The sequence below is a fragment of the Centroberyx affinis genome, unplaced genomic scaffold (assembly GCF_046629955.1).
Source record: "Centroberyx affinis isolate AG114_WGS23_722 - 3 ecotype Tasmania unplaced genomic scaffold, CSIRO-AGI_Caff_v1 ptg000392l_1, whole genome shotgun sequence".
Lineage (NCBI taxonomy): Eukaryota > Metazoa > Chordata > Actinopteri > Beryciformes > Berycidae > Centroberyx > Centroberyx affinis.
In genome coordinates, this window is record NW_027279060.1 from 306,919 (window position 1) to 326,841 (window position 19,923).

Consider the following 19,923-nt stretch of genomic DNA (forward strand, 5'->3'; position numbering starts at 1 on the left):
AACTGCCATTGATGGTCCCTTTAAAATCTTTTATACAAAATGATCCTACATTCTCCTCAACCCTCACAAAAATATTTTTAAATATGGAAGCAAAACTACATACACTCACTCTCTGAGAGGTCAGACATTAGGTCAATTGATTCTGTTGTTTGATATCTTTTCTTTTTACATATTTGATTTGCTTTTCTGTGAGAGGAAACTGCAGGTGCATTCACTCAGCTGACGTAGAGTAGGTTCAACATCCTGTGCTCTCTGTTTGGTAATATCACTGATAGGGAACCAGCACACAATGCTCTCAGCTGAAACTGGCTTGAGCAAATAGAGTAGGGAAAAGCAAACAGTCAGAGAAAATCAATGGAAAACACTTGGCAAAAGTCATTTGTTTCAATGACGTGATTTAACTTGGAAAACTGTAAATGCATACTGGAGATGATACTATGCCACATAATATATTAAGTATTTAAATATGATTTAAATAACAATAAAATAATTGTATAGGATTTTATCTCTGAACATATGTGGCAATGTAACCAACACACATTGCACTGACAGACTTTCTACAATATCTTTGTAAAATGCAAACAGATTAGTCTAAATAATACATTACAGTTAATATTTATTCATATCTCATGCACCACAACACCATTTCAGTATCAAAGATAACAATCATATTCTTATAAATCAATGACTGAAGCCACTGACTACATGGCACCATTCTAAACACTGAGGTTTGTATTTGGCAGTAAAAACATCATCATGTAACGAGCATCAATACAATGAATTGTTGCAAAAGATGTACTGATTACATCATATACTTTGTGAAATTATCTACTTAGTACATATCTAAAATAATACATCACAGTATAAAAATAGCAAATACAGTATTACTTATATTTTATGACACGTGCATGGTAGCATCTTTACTAGTTGTTTTACTAGCATCAGGAAACTTAAAGTCATTGGTAGAACATTATCAGTTTTAGCACACAAACCTCAATTTACATTTATGAACTGTCAATTACGCTCATTAGCTACCCTTGGAATGGATAGTCACCAAAGGTGTTCATGCTTATTGGTTTCTTGGCTCTCCATTCATCTGCATATGTTTTCAAAACAGTCTAAAAATCCAAATAACACATATATTAATAGGGTCCAGGGTCCATACTGGTGATGTGGACCCTGGAAAGAAAAACGAGAACTGAATTCAGTGTCTGCTTGGTATTCTAGTAGTTAAAATGATAGGAATTAGAAAAGACCCTATAATCAAGTCCGTAGATGTGAACAGCATGTAAAGACACTAGTTAGCTAGCTAATAGCTATGAGAAATCTAAAAGAACAGAAAAATAGGTTCCAACGTATTTGACATATGATTAGAAATTGCATGCATTTCCAAAACTGTAAATGTTCTACCAAATCTCAAATCTCTAAATTTCACTTTAAGGCTTTATCACATTGCATAGACGTACAGAGTAAAGTGACAAGCAACAATGCATTTTCTTGTTATCAGTATGAAGTGACATTCCTTCACAACTCAAATAATGTCAGAGTGAAGTAGCTTAATGTCCATTCACCAAGTGAGACCTTCATTATAGTGCAAGTACCTGAATTAATTTGAATATATTTCCTTCTAATACTTTGTCTATGTAAAAAAGTGAGTGAATCAAAGCAAGCAAGGCTATAGCACAATAGAAAGAGCTTAGTAACATCTTCATCAAAATAATGTTGCCTCTGCACTGTAACATCTGCTGTGTAACAAAGACTCCAACTCTGTTTTCCCAAGCGCATGAAGGTGGTCATCACTAGAGTACGTTTTCCAAAGGACTAGGTTTTGGGGTAAGCAGAAGCTCGAAGGATATCTAGACAGTTCACTGTGATGAGAGCTCCGGTCAGCTGCCTCCACTGTCTGGTTACAGGGTTCTTCATTTTGTCCAAGACCAGGTGGAGGTCCTGGATCATGTCCCTGTAGCTGTCTCCATAGCGCCGACTCCAGGAATACAGGAAGTCATAGGCAGGTTTCCACATTGACTAAAGCAGAACAGGAAAGACCCAAATACTGAATCAATTTGTAAACTAAATTTGCATCACACTCACAGCACGTTACTATGGCTGATGCAAAATTCAAAGAGTTCTGTGTCATTTATATCCATTATTTACTGTATCAATTCATACTTTAGTTACATAAAAAAACTGACCTGGGCACTGACTTCACCATTCTTCCCTCGGTGTGGTGCCTCATAGCCAGCTATCTGAGCACTGGAGAGTTTTCCACTTTTCTCAGCGAGCTCCCGCCATCGACTACCCAGCTCTACTGCGGTGGACAGAATGACTGTATTCTGAATCAACTGCGCCACAAGACTCAAAGTGTCCATCTTCAAGAGACCCTACAATGATAACCACATAGAAAAGCTGTAGCACAACCATGGAAAGCAGATGAAGACTAAGTCGGAGCAGACAGGCTTTTAAATTGCTATATGTATGAGTGGTGGGTTGTGTGCATGGCCATTGTTTGTGAGTTTGTTTTATTTTGAAGATTCAGTAACTGCAGTAATTTCTCCTGAATGTAGGGCAACCAAAGAGTTTTTTTTTCCCAATGTTGCCTGCCTGCTTGAAAAGTTAAATAAAAAAAACTTCCTCCTTCAATAACAGGCTAATTTTATCCTAATTTGAAATGTATTGTTTTTTTCTACTTACAACCATAAGCTCATGTTGGAACTTTTTCCTGCTCTTCTCGGCGTGGCAGTCTTCCTTCAGTTTTTCCAGTACACAGGCCACCTTATCAGCCTCGGTTTCAGCATACCTCCGTGTGATGGTGTCCAGCGACAGATTGCAGTACCCAAGGGCATCAGCAAAACCTCTCCAGCTGGTTATGTGTTCAGTAACCAATGTCTGGATGGCTGAGTACATATACGTAAGCTTCTTGAAGGGCAGTGTCATGTTGTTCAGGAGAACCTCTGTGGTGATATGAATGCCAGTGAAGTCAATCACCTGGTCTCTGGTAATGAGCTTGACATTTTTGCAGTGGACCAAGCCAGTCCTGCCTCGGAGGAATCCAATGTACCACTCTTTTACCTTTGAATTGCCCACTGACCTAACAGTCTCTCTGGACAGGAGAGCCACCGTGTCCCCCTTGAAGTACTCCAGAAGATACTCTACTCGTGGCTGACGGAGCACTGACTTTAGGGCTACCCCATACCATTGTAGGTTCACAGATCTATCTTGAAATTTGGGGAAATCTGGAACAGCTTCTTCAGGAATGGGTAAGGATCTTGCCATCTCCTTTTGCCTGTCCATTTGCCTTGGTGCTCGCTTTTCTGACCGAATGGGTGCAGCTTCAGGGGAAGACACCTGGAAATGTGCGATAGTTACAGTTTTTGATTCCTTCACTTGTAGATCTAATTTGAAGGGAGTCATATGTGCATTACCAGCATGAGATAATGCAACTGGTAGATGCAAAATTTTCCCGATTTTGAGTTGATTTTGTCTCACATCTTTCATTTTGTCCTCAGCTTTGATTTCAAACTTTGAGTCTGTGACACTAATGGCAATGTGCAGGTCATTCAGTTTGTCTGGTTTAAACTGACGTTTTCCCCAGAGCTGCAACACAAGTGGAGGCAAGTTTTTGTTGCCCCTATGGATATCTGAAAATGGAAGCCTTGGTGGAATATCATCATGACAGCAGACAACCATTACAACCTTGAAGGACGGATGAATGTACCTGGGACCATAAACTGCTACAGTGATTTGACGATCAAGGTAATCCCAGACTGATGTGGCAGGGGACTGGATAACAGTGGCCTCTGCAGCTGCAATAACATAAAAGTGTGTATTCAGATCCTGCAGCTTCATCTGCATAATGTTCTTGTATATGTAACAGTCCTTTACTTTGTGATAAGGTCCCTCTCTTTTGTTCGACACTAGCGCAACCAGGGTGGTCATCACCTGACTTAATGGGTCACTCTTAACCTGTCCTGCTAGCTTCATCTCGAGAGAGATACATTCCTTTGTGTTGAGGTTGCTGAGGCTCACTTCCAGAAGTGGACTCATGGTTGTCATGTAGTTGTTGTTGAGTCCATGAGGAGGGTCTAGCATTGCTTTCAATGCAATCTCCTGAACTTCTCCAGGAGGAACATGGCCTTCTGGGACATGGATACTAATTTCTGAGTCTGGTAATTGTAATGACCCTCCAGTGTGACCTATCTTGCAGACAACCTGAGAGTCAGTGGCCTGGGTCTGAGCCCATCCGGGGCTCTGGCTCATCAGACCCAGGTCCAGGCATGACCGAGTTAACTGCCTGTGGCTCAGCCAGGCCATTTTATAGGCCTCCCTGTCATTCTTTAGCCACTCAAAATCTGGGTTCAAAACTGGCCCAGGTGGTTTGAGACCTTTTTCCCTTTTGGACTCCTTTCTCTCCAAGTCATCCAGAATGTCTGATGCGCTCCTCCATCTCCCAGATCTGTTGGTGACCTTGCGTTTGTTTTCCAAAAAATTCCCCAGGTTGCCTTCATCTGAAGATGTGCTGATGGCATCATCGTTATTTGTGTCCAAAGGGTTTGCGGGGTCCTCTTTTAGATTTGATGTGTTGGGAATATGCTTTTCTGTATTGCTGTGTACAATGTCATCTAAGAAGGGATTGGATCCAGATAGTTTGTTCCAGAATGGATTGCTTGTTTGAGATGAATGTGAGACTTCTGGCTGTAAAACTGGCCACTCTGAATGCTTTGTCACTTGTGAAATATATCTACCTGTGAAAACATTGAAATTTGTACAATAAGTCAGTGTTAACAGCATGTTTTACAATCAGAAATGAACGCAAGCTCTTAATGTTTCAAAATGAGAATTTCACCATTCAGGTTGTTGCTTGTTAGTGAGGCATTCTCATCCAGATCAATCAATGTCCCCTCAGATTTGCTCCGCATGAGACTCCCAACACGACGGAAGGACCTTGCTCTTCCAGCTGCCATATTTACATCTGTAAACATGAAAACTATATTACTTGTCAGCATATACTCAAATAACATATCTGTCTCCCCTTATGTGCAGCATGTCACTGTGTCAGTCAACAATGTAATCCATGTTCATTATTCCTTAAGGGAGTGTAGCCAGGGCTCTTTAATGAGTTAAAAATAATTCCACAGGTATCATATAAATATATAATTTAGTGTTTGGTGATATAACTGATCTATAAACAGCCATGTATTTTGAAAAGCTTAGACACACAAAAACAACATACCTACACAACAAAAGACCTGTCCGTAAAGTTATTGTTCTGTGTCAACTAAGTTTCCTCCAACACTGTGAGCCCGGGGGTTTCTGCACAGCTTCTTGCTGTCTGTTAAAGGAAGTTGAGACTGAGAGTTCCAGAGAATGGAAAGCCTGAACTCTTCAGTCTGTCACTTGTTTGCGTAAAAGGACACTACCCATTCATGACTTGTCACAGTGAGTCAGTCATTAATGATGTGGTTTGTTACACCAGTGCACAAAAACAGGTTGGTCTTGTCTATGACACACCAGTCAGTTCTTTCAGGTCTTGCTATGATAGTGCGACTGTACCTTTGACAGTAAACTGCTCTATTCTGATGAACTACTGTGTGTATGTAACTTATTGTAGTAAAGCCTAATAAATAAACTATTAAAATTATCAAACTGCATAGCCTGCGTGACAGTAGTAGCCTACTGTATGTCAGGTGAACCTATTATCAAACAAATCCTATAGAAATAATGCAACAGAAAAAAAAGAAATAAATAATCAACAGCACAAGTTTTGACAAAATAAGCTCAGCAGCTTGATTAACTAAAGTTACAATAGCATCAGAAACGTCTGGATAGGTGGCGATGTATGTAGATTGAGGAGTCAGATATCAGTAACACATGTCCTTCATATGTCGTTCTATTTAAATTCGTAGTCCCATATCAAATACATTTAAGACGGAAAGAGAAATCAAAGTTTGGACTCACCATTGGCACGGGATGTTTGTAGTTTTGCGTCGGCGCCTTGGCAATAAAAGAGGCCAATCCACTATCATTTACACTTTTTTCTAGGGCGTGATTATGAAGTCCGCCTCCTCACGTTACAGGTCTTTGCTCTGTTTGCTCTGCGACACGAAGCATTTTGGGACTAGAAGTTTAAAATAATGCAAGCGCCCTCAGGGAGGAGTGTCCTCTTAAATTTAGTAACTACCATACCCACAATGCCATTCTCTGTTTACGCATGAGACTTGCAACACCTGAAACTGAGCGATACCTACAGTTTCGATACGGGTCATAGCTGTGGTGGAAGTGTGGTGATAAGCACGCGGCAAAAGGCTTTTGCAAAACAGTGTCAGTTATTTATCTCATGCATGGCAAAACATGATGTTTAGATTTATAATCCATCTAAAACGCCCTTGGCCCAAAGTAAAGTTGACAGTTAAAATATATAATGATAGATTTTGTTTCTGTTGTGGTGAACTCAGTTTTAGTTTAAATCTGTCAATTAGCTGATCAGAAATGACAAATATCTTTATGGCCTGTAAATGTATATATTTATATTTTACAACTGATGAGGCCAGTTATCCTAGCCCAATATTTTCTTACTGGGTCATTCATTTGGTAGCCTACTTCTTTTATGGGGATAGTTTACTGGGTTTTAGTTTTTTATCACTGCTGTTTTGAGTAACTGTAGATCAAAGCCGAGGAACTGTGAGGTTCCATAATCTCATCAGGGAAACTTATCATTTTATCTCCCTGAGCAAGTTACAAACATTTCCATTTAGTTCCTGTGATAAATGCCTACATGAATCATTCATTTCTAGACTGTTATATCATTTTTAATCCTCATAGATGTAAGTAAAAAGGAGGCCACTATTTCATGAGATGGCATACAGCATAACTCACAAGGAACGTACAACAGTTGCATATAGTGTATCCAAAGCAATAACTACAAATGTGCTATGCCCCTTAGGGAAAATGCAGATGTATTCTTATAACTACTATCTTTGCTGAGCAATATCCAGGCTAAAGTTGAAATGGCTCTTTAAATCTGTTGTGGCCAGAGCTTTGCTGGCCTTGGCATCTGAAAGCAATTGGTGCTCAAGGAATGCGACTAAGCACTCTTGAGTAGATTATGAATGTTAATTTTTATGTGAAAAAGACGGTCATACAATAGCCTGGACCTTAGCACCCTGTTAAACACTCCTTATTAAAGAAGTGAAGGGATTTTGTAAAAGGTATGATTTGGCATGAGTAAACTCCCATTTTAAATGTGTTGATTTGTTTTCTACATGTCCCACTATTTTGCATATTCATCATGATCCAGGGCTATGCATGAATGATGTTAGTGTTAACTTTGTAAATAAACAAGGAAGGACTGGATCCAGATAGTTGTATACCTGTATACCTCCTACAGTACAGTCTCAATAATTTCATTATCATTACTAAGTCTGATCATTAAGGCCAAGTATCTGAATGCTGATAGTAAGACAGAATCTCCAACTAAATTGTGCCCCCTAGTGCCTGTTTTGAGAAATACAATATACTGTGCATAATACACCAAAACACTTTATGTATAATAGTCTTATTTCAGTGTATTAAGACATATAGTTACCAGTACACAGTACACAGTAATAAAATCTCTCCTATACATAATGTACTTACAAGGGTGTAACAAAACAATGCAACTACAAAGTGAAACTGTATGAACTTACATTGTGTTGTTACACACTTGGAAGTACAAATGTATTGGAAGGTTTTCACTGAATTTCAACACAGTATTATTGTGTGCTTACAATACTTTTCACAGGTTGCTACACAGGTTAGTACATTATAAAGTAAAGTTTTAGTTTATACTTTAACCAATCTTCACACCGCCATTGTTATGCCAGAGAGATTTGTCCCCTGGATTATTATTGGAAATATTTTGGCTAAGACTAGAAATGGCAGTTTCCTTTATTGATCTTCTTTATTGATCCTCAGTAAACTGAACAAAGGCTGCAGATCATGAATAGCGACACACATGTCAAAGTCCTGTATGTAGATGAAATCATGATGTGGGTATAACTTGAACAAAGGGAAGTATCTTGCTTGCTTTAAGTAAACATAGTAGATGAGATTCCCTGCATTTGATGCTAAAGGTTTGAGAGAGTCTTTGTTCTGAATGAGTGAGAAACATATTTTGTTTAATTCAAAATTTGACAGAAATGTGAATATGAGGCCTGGTGTTGTTACGCAGGATCTAAATTTATATGCCCAGTATTAGTACAATTTCTAATTTAATCTGGAATGCATGGTTGTGCAATTTTGTATGGTTGCTGTTTTGAGAGCATGTTTTCTATAGTGACAGAGAATGTCTTTGAACAGGTGACTGACAGCTTTGTGCATAGTGGACAGTAGCTCCCTCTTACAGGTGGAGTACATAAGGCTTCTTTGGTTGAAGAGATTATGCTGTGTATATTCATAGGCCCAGTGCTTCAGTTGGAGAGCTAATGTATTTTCCCACACATCAGAGGAAGACAACAGTTTTACTAGTATTTTGCTGTTTAGTTTGTCTGTACTTTTGGAAAGTGGTACCCAACCTATGTGCTTTTTGTGACCCTTTTATTGGTTACTTTTTTGAACAACATTGACCTGTTATAGGGAACCTAATAGGTGCCGCATAGAAAACTGATAAAATTCCAACTCATCAAGGTGCACAGATAATCTATTGTTCAAGCACGGTTCTCATGATTTACTATGGGCTGTGGGTTTATACTTTAATTGGCACCTATTAACATCATCATTTTCCACAGGGAATTTAACATTGGAGATGTTGAACTCATCTCAGAATGTGTCACAGTTCCTGGAGTAGACATTGAAGTCCTCATGACTTGGAATACTAATTAGATAAAAAGGTAAAAAATAAATAAATAAATAAACTATACGTATTTGTTTATATATGTTTTTCCCTGTAGACATGCATATTACTTTGTTGGTACTGGCTGTGTACTGATTCTGGTTGGGACATTTTCGGTGATGCTGTTTGTACTTTAAGCCGCCAAGCAGACAAAAAGGAGAGGTTCTTCCATACCATATTGATCAGCCGATCGCCTGGTTTGATACCCAGACCATCAGATTTCTCAACATCAGGTTACCAGAGTAAGTTTAAGTTTATTTATATGGTGCTTTAAAAACAAAGCAAGTTTGTACCAAAGTGCTTTACAAAACAACATATTTTATGAATAGTAGAATGTACCAAGGTGCTTTACAGAGATACAGAGTAAGGGGACTTTAATCAGATTGGGGACTTTAATCAGATTGTGTTGTTGGACAGACCATTTTATGATATAGCAAATGCAGCAACAGTGTCTAACTTCAGTGACATTATATCTTGCTAATGTTACATTTACATTGTGGTAAAAACTCTTGTTCCTTGAGCATACTGTACATTTTACTTCACGGATGACATTTAACTCTACTTTCTGCAGGGACATTAACACAATGAATGATGGACTTTGAGGTTTGTGCATTTGTGCAGTTTTTCTGCACATTTTTGGCAGGCATCATTATTGGTTTCATCTTTGGCTGGAAGCTGACCCCAGTGATTCTGGCAGTCAGTCCATTTCTCGCAGGATCAGCAGCTGTGTGATCCAAAGTAAGACTGCAGCTTCAGAAATTTAAATCTTCAGCTTCAGAAATCTTTTTATTTGTTCAGGAAAAGTAGAATTGTTCTGTTCTGTTCTGTTCTGTTCTGTTCCGTTAAAATTTCCCAGATAGCTAGCATGACAGATTTCCTATAATTCAAAATAATGGAATGTCTGCCTTCTTTTAAAATTGTGCACTCTAGACTTTGCATATCACTGTTATTGAGTGAAAACCTCATAACTCCAGTTTTGGTGTCATGTTTTCAGTTCCTCTATGGGTTGAGAAAAGTCTCAGATCTCTTGGGCTTATGAAACCTTCTAAACCCCACTGGATAATGTCCAGAATGCATTGTCATCAAGCTAAAAACAAGGCTGGTTTTCTTAGTTAAAGTTGACAATTTAGAGATTTGATTTTTCACCCAACAGCAGCATTATGCTCATTGCATTACTTCTACAGGTATAGATGGAGTTTAAAGTGCTATGTTGCATATGTCTGAAACATACATTTTTTTGCCACTTGGTGGGGCCATTTCTCTACCATTCATATGGTGAGATGTTACAATGTTTTTTCTGCATTTTTCATAAGTGTTTTCATGATAAGCAAGTCATTAGATATCATTGAGGTAGATGAAATACATAGTTTTGAATAATCTAGTTTCCATTAAGTCTATGGATATTAACCGCTGGCAATGTCAGGATATGTTCCCCAAAGCAGTGAGCAGAACAGTGATGCCATTTCTGTTTCTTTTAGATTCTTGTCAGTCTGACAAGCAAGGAACTGTCTAGTTATGCCAAAGCAGGAGCAGTGGCTGAGGAAATTTGGGTGGCAGTCAGAACTGTTGGAAAGTTAGCTAGATTAGACTCTCACTGCCTAAGTATTTCTAGATGTAAAAATAATTCAGAAGGTTACAACCTTTGGAGTGAAGAGGGCTTTTTTTTTTTACCAATGTCTCCATGGGACTCACCCAGTTCTTTAGAACCTATGCGTTGGCATTCTGGTATGTGACAACGCTGTCTGTAGATGAGTTTATTTTTCTTAGATTCAGAACAAACATGGCCTTCTCATCATCAAACTTTTAAAGAGGATTAAAAATAATTCATCCTTGATCATATTACTGTCTAGGTTTTCATTTCAGTGATGATAGAGGCTTTGTTCTTAGGACAAGGTGCTCTGAACTTGGAGAGCATTGCCAAGGTTTGTGGCGCTGCTTGGAAAGTTTACAAGACATGGTACTTTTATGAGTCCATCTGCTCAAATATATTTCTAGAACTTTTAATTATAAAGGCATAACACCATGTGAGAAAGATACTGATATGAGCTGAACATTTTCTCACAGCCCCGTCCAATAAGGATGGACACAAGGAAGATTCTGTGAGAGGAGACATTGAGTTAAAAAAATGTCCACTTCATTTACCCCTCAGGAAAAAATGTATCAAAGCAGATACAGAGCTTTACCTTTTAACTTTCTTTAACTTACTTTTCTGTGTCAGTTTGTATCTTCCCTTCCTTGACACATTTTAAAAGGTAACTAACCCTCTTCTATGTAGTGAATTTGAGGGTGCCTCATGGGAAGATTGTTCCTCTGGAAGGAGCCAGTGGGTATGGGAAGAGCACCACCATTCAGCTTCTGCTGTGAGTCTTGTCCAGGCTGCTCTGGGTAAGGTGAGCTCTCATGACTGTACACTTGTTGAAGACTCTTTAAAATGGTAACTTCAGAAAACTGGGCTCTTTGCCTTTATGTACTTTGTAAGCAAATGTGAGGCAGGATTTACCTAGGAAATATTTTGCTAAACATGCTATAGCTTTCCTCAGAATTATTAATATCATTAATAAATCTTCATGTTATTATTCATCTATTTCTGTGTAAATGTCTCCAAATTATATAATACAAACAAACAAACAAAAGTCTGCAAAGCTCCAGATATTTGATTGGACACATTGTAGATATCACAAAAAGCACATAAACAAAAAGCACTATAATTAATCTCTGGTTTCAGAAAGCCAAGAAAGCAGAGAAAACAGAAAGCTCCACATATCTCCTTCACCAGGATGCTGGCTCTGAATAAACCTGAGTGGCATTACCTGCTGGTTCGAGTTTCATGGGGAACCTGTACGTGTCTGATACTTTGGTAGAAATTGTTTGCATTAAATGTGATCATGTATTTTTTTTTCTTTTTTTGGTTAGTATGCCTTTGTCTCCAACAATCTCAGGGTTTTTGCTGAGATTCACCCTGATGTGAAAAGAGAAAAAACAAATATTGGAGGAGTTGCCTTTGTTACTTCTTGCAAATTTGTTTGAATGTGTACTACTTTACATTTATCCTGTGGTTACCTTATATTTACTTTATGTTTTGTAGACATTAATCAGATTAACCCAGTATATTACATTGTATATTTTCAGGGTTACATGTTTGGAAAATGCGGGGAACTTCTCACAATGAGGCTGAGGCTGCAGGTATCCATGCAGTGATGAGACAGGTAAAACACCACCTGTGATGCAGCTGAATCTGAATTACTGAAAGCATTGTATAAGGGCAGCTCTGTCAGTGTTACAGCAATTACTGTCAATTATTTTGACTAACCTCAGAACCTTGTCAAATTGCCTTTCCCAGGAGATTGGTTGGTTTGATGACAATGACAATGCAGTAGGGGTTTTAACCACCAAATTGGCCACAGATGCATCATTGGTGAGACTGCACTGTGATTTGCTCATAGAGCTAGGAATCCAATATATCTCATCATATCAATAGCAGCTGGCATTTCCACCCAGCCTCAATCCAATCTCAGTCAAGACTGTGACTCTGCCTAAATGTCACTAGTTGTTATATGCAATACAGATTTAAAGGAACAATAATTGCTGCATACAATACAAATAAAATCATTGGTACATACATTACAGATTCCAAAGCACTTTGCTTTGCCATTTCTAATGGCCAGCATAGGATAATATTTATTTTTCCTGCTTTTTAGGCGACTGGATCGAGAATGGGTTTGGCTGCCAAAACATTGTGTTCTCTGACCATAGCTGTTATTGTGGCCTTCATCCACACTTGGCAGCTAACACTCCTCATCCTGGCTAGTGTGCCCTTCCTCACTGGAGCCAGCTTTATTCAAATGAGGGCAATGGCAGGACTCTAAGGACCGGGCGACACTGGAGCAGTCTGGGAAGGTGCCAATAATATCTCAGCACAGAGCATTAGACTCAGACATCAGGCTGTAAGGACGCCACTAATATTAAAATATGATTACTTTTTTTTTGTTGAAAAGTTAAAGACAGTTTTTGGTTTGACACAGTTCATGCCCAATTTGAGTAAACCATATCAATAAGACATATACTGTATAATTTCACATTGAAAATCACCGATATTTATCAAAATGTTGCAAAATGTTTAATACCAGTTAAAGGTGCTAAGTCAAGCAATTTAGCTGACAAATATCTTAATTAATTCAGTATCATAGGTCCAGTTTGCTTAAGGAACCTATTTATGGAATAGCATTTGCCTTTGCTCTAGCTATTCCCTACTTTGCCGATTCTGCAGTCTTTTGTTTTGGTTCCTGGCTAATTGCTCACTCTTACACTGAATTTGAAAATGTTAAACCACTTAATATCTCTAACCTTCCGCTATAGAAAAAAAACACGACTATATAACCGCTTCTTCCTTCTTTCTTCAAAGTGTATTTTCTGTAATTGTATTTTCTGCCATGAACATTGGACTTTTTTCTTTTTCCCTTGCCCCTGACTTTGCCAAAACAACGGCATTTTGGAGAAGCAACCAGAGACTGACATTTATGTACAACAAAGAAGGAAGAAAGCCAGTGAGCAAACAAGCCACATAACTAGTAGCCTGCCTTGAGCTTGACCTCTGGCTGTAATTAGTATTTTGTGAATATAACAATTATCTTTGTTTCATTCTTTTACTTTAAAGGAGGAGTTTTCAGGATAAACTGAGTTCTGAGGAGTCAACTTTGCCTATCCATGCTGCCAGAATGTAATTTTCCTGCAGGGCTTCAGTGTGTCTGTAGCCCCGGCTGGAGGGAGTGGCAGTGGGGAAAGTACATCACTGTTGTTAGAGTGCTTCTATGACCCAGCAGAGGGACAAGTGGTTTATGACTATTACATAAAAAATCCAAAATGTTGGAAAATACTTACATTTTGTCTAGTCAAAGCCTCTCTACTACTCTATTGCAGTTTGTTGATGGGTTAGAAATTAAGACCCTGAACCTGGCATGGCTTTGCTCTCAGCTTTGGACTGGTGTCCCAGGAGCGTATTTTGTTTGACAGCACCATCGCAGAGAAGATCCAGTATAGACAACAGCAGAGAGGTTTGTCAGGAAGAGACAGAGGACGCTGCCAAGTCGGCTAACTTCCACAACTCTGTCCTCACACTACCAGAGGTATCGTACTGTGAGTGTGTGTGTGTGTGTGTGTGTGTGTGTGTGTGTGTGTTTGTGAAAGAGAGAGAAACAGAAATAGAGGGGAAGAGGGAGAGAAAGAGAGGGAGTTAGAGAAAGCGGGAACAGGGGTGAATTTAAGGCAATCAAATGTTCAATATATCATAAGGCTGTTGTCCTTTGAATTTCATGTTTTAACTTCAGTTGAAGGATTACAGAGAACAGCCATCGCCCTGGTGAGACGTCCTAAATTGCTGGCTGGATGAGGCCTCCTCTGCATTGGACACAGAGTGAGAAGGTAAGTGCCATTCTTTTCAATATTAGTCTTTACATCAACAACCAATTTGCTGATTGCATCAAGTATTATCAATGGCACTGCAGACAAGATTAGGAAATACTAATGGGCTTCTATTCCCAGATTGTACAGCAGGCCCTGGATGATGCCCGTCCAGGCCGGCCCTGCATCGTTACAGCCCATTGTCTTTCCACCATCCAGAATGCAGAAGTATAGGCTAATAGCTGTGATTCACAAATAGTCAGATGGGTGAACTGGGGACTCATGATGAGCTGACGGCTAAAGAAGGGGCTTACACCATCTCACACTGAGGAAACAGACATCAGGGGTGATGTCATGATGTGTCATGATGTCATGATGTGTTGACCTGTCAGATGGATGTGATAAAAAAGATAAGCCTCTACTCTTAGTTTCAGTCGACTGTTGAAACATTTAAAGTAAGTGTAAGATGGTTTGTTAGGATGCAGGGACACTGAAGCAGCACTGAAAGAGAGTTCTGTTCCCTCAGCCCCACCCCACCCCCAAAAAGTCTGTTTATGTAATTACGCAATGTAAGGTCATTTATAGCCCGGCTTTTAACACACTAGTCTGCAGCCCATTCCTATGTCTTGTAAATCTTGTCAAAACTGCATTTTTTTTAAACTGTGTAAAAAAAATGCGTTTCAAAATGATCAATTAATTAAATAACCTAATTAAAAATTGTTATTACAATTACTAAAATGTGAACACCAAAACTGCGGGTAATACTAAGACATCCTTCAGGAAGAAAGGATTATGGCTTGAAATGCTGTTGGAAGAGCGAGGAGACGCTAGATGGCGCTACAAACCCAAACATAAAAGTATCCCAACAGAGAACTTTCAAAGACATTATTGGCTTTAGTTGAGTTTACGCTTCACGATGAGCCCAAGAAACAAAAAACACATCCCTTGACAGATTTGTAGGAAACAGTGAGCTAAAGCTGGTATTATGCATGTTATCATCCCGTTCAGTTTAAGTGGGTCAAACTGTATGTAGTCAATGTGCAGATTATCATGCAAGTGTAGGAGTTTGCGCGACCTAACTCTAATTTTGCGTGCGTATAAATGTGATAAATACATAGCGCAGACACTTTAATTGAAAGAGAAAAAAACAAGTTATAGCTTCATAATTAATTGGTAGGTCTAATTGAAGGAATTTACAGTAGCCTAGACACTTATGTAAAGCAAAAAGGCCTAGTTATGTGACTTCTTGGCTGTAGTGTCCATTGGTAATACAATCCAACACAACATGACCATATACAATTTATCCATATTTTTTAATAACATATTTTTCATAAAATTCAGAAATTTGCTCTAGCCTATTTGCTAAAATTATGAACGAATAATTTTCCATTTTAGGGATGGCATATTTATGATTTTGTGTTATGTTAGCTGGGCCAAGAGAAAAGAATAGGTCCATACGGGGAAACAAGACTGGCTTGACTGACATGGCTTTTTCTCACTACAGGGTTTCTTGCTCTTCCTTTTTCTCCGTGTGAGCTCACAATGTTTAAATATTTAGAGACTGCATTTCAAAATGTATCTGTCAGCCTATAAACGCTAAGTCTTTATCATAGGCTATTTATCACTAGCACAATATAATTTGAAATTAGGAAAACGCAGGACATTAAAAGTCTGCGTTTTGGAAGAACGTCCCGTGACAGCAAGAAAGTTTGGTTGCATGGAAAAATAAATAAATTAAGAGCTTTTGGAATTGCGTAAAAAATGATGCACAATTAAAACAGTAAATTACATGATATTCCATCACAACACATTCCACAAATTATTCATTAAAAAGTGAGGGACCTTAGCACAGTTAGGCGTAGGTTCACCTTCGCTGACTTTAGGTTTACAGAAGCCTGGGTTTTTATTTTCATGTCTATTACAAAAACAGCCCTAGACCAAGAATACGTGATTTAGGCCTATTTACATTAATATAAATACTGCCTGATTTTTTTGTAGCCTACTTTTTATCATTAAAATTGATTAAAGATAAATTAAATTAAATATAATTTCTGGGTTAGGCCTTCTTGATGAAGGCCATTTTTTCCTGGCTATTTATTAGAGGCCTAAAGACCCTATTAAAACAAAACAAAATGTGCAACGCGATATAAGTATATATTTTCTGTCACATCTTAATAATGATACATATAACATATGCTATAGTAATAAAATGCATGATAATACAAAATCGCCAACTCTAAGCAGAAGGAAAATCTCAAAGTTTCTAGTCTACTGTCCAAAAAATACTGCAGATTCTGTCAACTCAATAATCAAACAAACTGAGTCGATCAAGTGATTCTGAATTCATACTGACTTTATTGAGTGGCTTACATAAAAAGCCAGTCTCGGAAAAAAATACCATTGTAAAATTAACGTCACTTTACAACATGCTTACTTAAATTAAATGAGTGGGTAAACAGTAAATGATTTCAAAACCTTACAAATAAATTCAAAGTGCGCCTAATGATAGACCCCTAAATACAAGAAAACTCGTGGTTAAATATAACTCCCCACAATACATTTTATATCATGTCAAAGAAAAATCCAAGTACATTTCCGTACATTTTCAAATATTTACTAGAGTCCATATACAACTAGAAATAACTATACAAAATCGTCTCCTGGACAAATACATAACTCACCTTTACATTGGGGTGTAATTATATTCTAACCTACATTTCTCATTATATACAACACATTTTGCAGGGACGTGAAATGTAAGTAACCTAGATTGGCCTACTTACAAACTTGGCTTGGCGCACATATAGGCTGTGGAGTGAATAGCAGTATGTGATATAAACCTACAACTGTTCCTCCATTATCAAACGACTGATGGGATTAGACAGATAAGGATATAGCGAAAACTTTACCATACTCTACAGTGATTTGTTCCTACCGAGCAGTCCATCCAGAGGGACACAAATGAACAATTTCTCCTGCTCAATAATAAAGTGCCAGAGTTTGGTTTTGAAGAATATGTATGTCAGCAGTAGCACAACTTTGCAGGCCACATATTTATCAGAGCAATGTTTTCTATGTTTTGCTTCTAATACCCTGGTAAAAACATCAAGGGTACTCTGGATCAGGCTGCAAAAAGTTTCAGCTGTGTCCTGTCCCAGTGTGCCCACAATAACTTGATTACAGTTTCACACCGCAGATGTATTAATGGGAAGTTTCTGATGGTACAACTATGAAATTATGCAATTAGTAGTCTTAAACACTTGAAAAAGTCAAAGAAACGTAGGCCTATTTTCTTGTTCAATGACAGCACTCGTGATGAAGCATTTCGCATACACCAAAGTATGTCCACTTTCATTTCCACCTCGGACAATTCCATCAAAACGCTTTTGCTGCTGTTGTTCCCCATTTTACTTCATCGAGGGCAATTAGAGGCCGTTCATGCCTACTCCTGGGGTAGACTCAGGTGGGTGCAACAGGTCGGGGGAATGGCACGGAGGGCTTCCCGGTGCGCTGTGCTCGCTGTCGGTATCACTCCCCCTCTTCCCTCCGCTGCCGCCGGAGCCAGACCCGGCGGATCCCCCGGCGCTGTGAGTTTTTACATGTTTACTCAGGTGATCGCTACGCATAAATCTCTTGTTGCAAACGGGACAGGCGAACCTTTTCTCACCGGTATGTGTGCGTAAATGTCGCTGCAGCTCGTCGGAACGCGTGAACCTCTTCCCGCAAAAGAGCCAGTTGCACACGAACGGCCTCTCGCCGGTGTGCCACCTCAAATGCGCTTTGAGGTGCGACGTTTTCCCGTAAACCTTCCCACAACCGGGGATGTGACAGCTGTGGAGACCTTTTCTCCGGAGGCTGGCCCCCGCCGGTCCCAGTCTCTCCGCCTCCTGGCAGTTTGGACAGTCGCAGGTGGCTCTGCCCGAGTACCGCCGGGCAGATGACCTCGGAGACCCCGCTAAAGATGCAGGTGGAGGTCCGGAGAGCATAGTCCCCCCTGCCCCGGTTAACGGAGAGGGGCTTGTGTCCGGATAAGAGGATAACACCGGCTTGAAACCGTCCATCAGGTGCTGGCCGGTTGTCAACAGGTGTGGAGAGGGACTTGTACTGAAAGCAGAGTGACTTAAACTCGAGTAATCAGAATTATATCCCCCCAGAGGAGAGTGCAAGGAGGTCTGGAGTCCACCGGAATGTAAGGACGTTTGTAGTGCTGCTCCATTAGGGTTTTGAACATCAATCCATCCCGCTCCCACATCCCACCAAGCAGAGGCTCCGGTGGTTCCGACCTCTCCGGTGGGGATGCCAGGATGAGACGATTTGAACCAGGACTCGTAGGGATGCGCTACGCTCATCCTCGGATAGATGCCCTGCAAACTGTCCACTGAGGTGTGCACCTTCGAGATGAAAACTGGCTGGTGACTGGATTCTTGAGAGCTGCTTGAAACAGAAGCTTGGAAAACCGAGTAATCGTTTCCAAAGTGTGAACTAGATGGGGTACCAGACGTGAGGGAAAAAGCACTGGATCCGGGTGAACTGTTGGTGCCGAAAGAGTCCGATATGCCGGATCCATTACGGGACACCCCGAAGCCGGACAGGCCAGATCCCAGGCTGCAGCTGCTCGCAGTAGCTCTTTTCCACGGGTGGAAACCTTTTCCAAACGATGAAGAATTATCCGAAATTGCCGACGGTGAAGGGCTCGGACTCCCTATTTTGTTACATGTTGCAGCTAACATGGCTAAAGGAGTCGATCCTAACCTCGGCTCCTCCTGAAAGGACAAGAAGAGCTGTAAGTGACTGGTCAGCCTAACGACGCATGCAAAACAACAGCAGAGTTTAACAGGTTCATTACTCTAGCAATGACATTTTCTATACAATATTTACACTCGACAGAGAAAACTTAACTCCCGGGCAGGGAATGAGAAGGCGATTAGAGCATTGCCACATAAAACAAATGCTTAATAAGCTACACATTTCTGGTTTCAGTTGCATAAGTTTGGAAATCATTACAACAGATTGATATTTCCTACCTGGACGATCAGAAAGCACTGAAATGCAGCAAATAACGATCACAAATTTATGCCAAATGGGACATCAAGGAAAACATGCGAGTTTTGAGCGTATCAAATGAAACTTCTATCCCGTCTAGAGCTTCAGCTTTTTGATGCGAACCGCTTGCTTAAAATATAACCAACGCACTGCCTTTCCAACTGCTTGTGACCGAAGTAAGTTTAATCCCCCTCCGCTGGACAATGAAAAGAACTAATTAAACCAGCAAGAAACTCCTTTAGACTCACCCCTAGAAGTGAAGTTGCCATCACACAAAACACTGCCCTCCTCAGAGGATCTTTTTATATTTATGAATCAGAGCACTGTTTTTTTAGAGGTGTGCAATACAATGATGTGTTCCGCCCATTCCACCACAATTGTAGGCTCCTCTCCGGCTTTGAAGTGCCGCTGTGACACGGGCGACCAATCAGCGGCTCCGTCCCACCGCACTGCCACATTCTACCGTGAGGTCATCAATAGAGCGCCTCAGACAGCTCTCCTCCCCCCGCCACCCCCCCACCGCCCCCTCCATAATAAAAGACAGCGGAAGGAAGGTAAAGTTAAATGAGAGTGAATTAGGAAGGAGGAATTAGGGGGCCACTTATTGAAATTTTACA

General features: G+C 39.8%; 3 protein-coding genes across 5 annotated transcripts; 1 reads left to right on the top strand and 2 right to left on the bottom strand.

The window, feature by feature from the left end:
* Positions 1 to 147: 147 nt before the first annotated feature.
* On the bottom strand, positions 148 to 6,083 carry macc1 (MET transcriptional regulator MACC1). Of its 3 annotated transcripts, none has more exons than XM_071516080.1 (5): positions 5,956 to 6,083; positions 4,844 to 4,969; positions 2,692 to 4,742; positions 2,193 to 2,381; positions 148 to 2,025 (listed from the first exon to the last, which is right to left on the bottom strand). In XM_071516080.1, the coding sequence occupies exons 2-5, from the start codon at positions 4,959 to 4,961 to the stop codon at positions 1,822 to 1,824; spliced, it is 2,562 nt and encodes an 853-aa protein (XP_071372181.1). In that variant the 5' UTR covers positions 4,962 to 4,969; positions 5,956 to 6,083; the 3' UTR covers positions 148 to 1,821. The 3 variants fall into 3 exon arrangements, with proteins under 3 accessions (XP_071372181.1, XP_071372182.1, XP_071372180.1); XM_071516081.1 differs by lacking the exon at positions 5,956 to 6,083 and adding an exon at positions 5,235 to 5,240; XM_071516079.1 differs by lacking the exon at positions 5,956 to 6,083 and having other exon boundaries at positions 4,844 to 4,979.
* A 2,696-nt stretch (positions 6,084 to 8,779) lies between these two features.
* Positions 8,780 to 12,814, top strand: abcb5 (ATP-binding cassette, sub-family B (MDR/TAP), member 5). Its single transcript, XM_071516048.1, is given in 17 exon segments — positions 8,780 to 8,817; positions 8,925 to 9,035; positions 9,037 to 9,108; positions 9,438 to 9,464; positions 9,466 to 9,604; positions 10,345 to 10,468; positions 10,522 to 10,649; positions 10,717 to 10,843; positions 10,931 to 10,986; positions 10,988 to 11,042; positions 11,142 to 11,226; positions 11,592 to 11,753; positions 11,806 to 11,869; positions 11,963 to 12,051; positions 12,185 to 12,281; positions 12,565 to 12,725; positions 12,727 to 12,814. Coding segments are annotated over 17 exon segments (1,623 nt in total).
* Positions 12,815 to 17,688: 4,874 nt separating this feature from the next.
* sp8b (sp8 transcription factor b) lies at positions 17,689 to 19,575 on the bottom strand. Its single transcript, XM_071516119.1, has 2 exons — positions 19,555 to 19,575; positions 17,689 to 19,026 (listed from the first exon to the last, which is right to left on the bottom strand). Exons 1-2 carry the CDS (start codon positions 19,573 to 19,575, stop codon positions 17,689 to 17,691), a joined length of 1,359 nt encoding a protein of 452 aa, XP_071372220.1.
* Between the last annotated feature and the right edge of the window lie 348 nt (positions 19,576 to 19,923).

Coding starts and splice junctions, on each gene's coding strand:
- sp8b (XM_071516119.1), bottom strand. CDS start 19,575: ATGGCAACTTCACTTCTAGGG. Junction 19,027..19,554: donor TGGCAACTTCACTTCTAGGG/GTGAGTCTAAAG, acceptor TTGTCCTTTCAG/GAGGAGCCGAGGTTAGGATC.
- macc1 (XM_071516079.1), bottom strand. CDS start 4,979: ATGTTTACAGATGTAAATATGGCAGCTGGAAGAGCAAGGTCCTTCCGT. Junction 2,382..2,691: donor TCCAACATGAGCTTATGGTT/GTAAGTAGAAAA, acceptor TTATCATTGTAG/GGTCTCTTGAAGATGGACAC. Junction 2,026..2,192: donor ATGGTGAAGTCAGTGCCCAG/GTCAGTTTTTTT, acceptor GTTCTGCTTTAG/TCAATGTGGAAACCTGCCTA.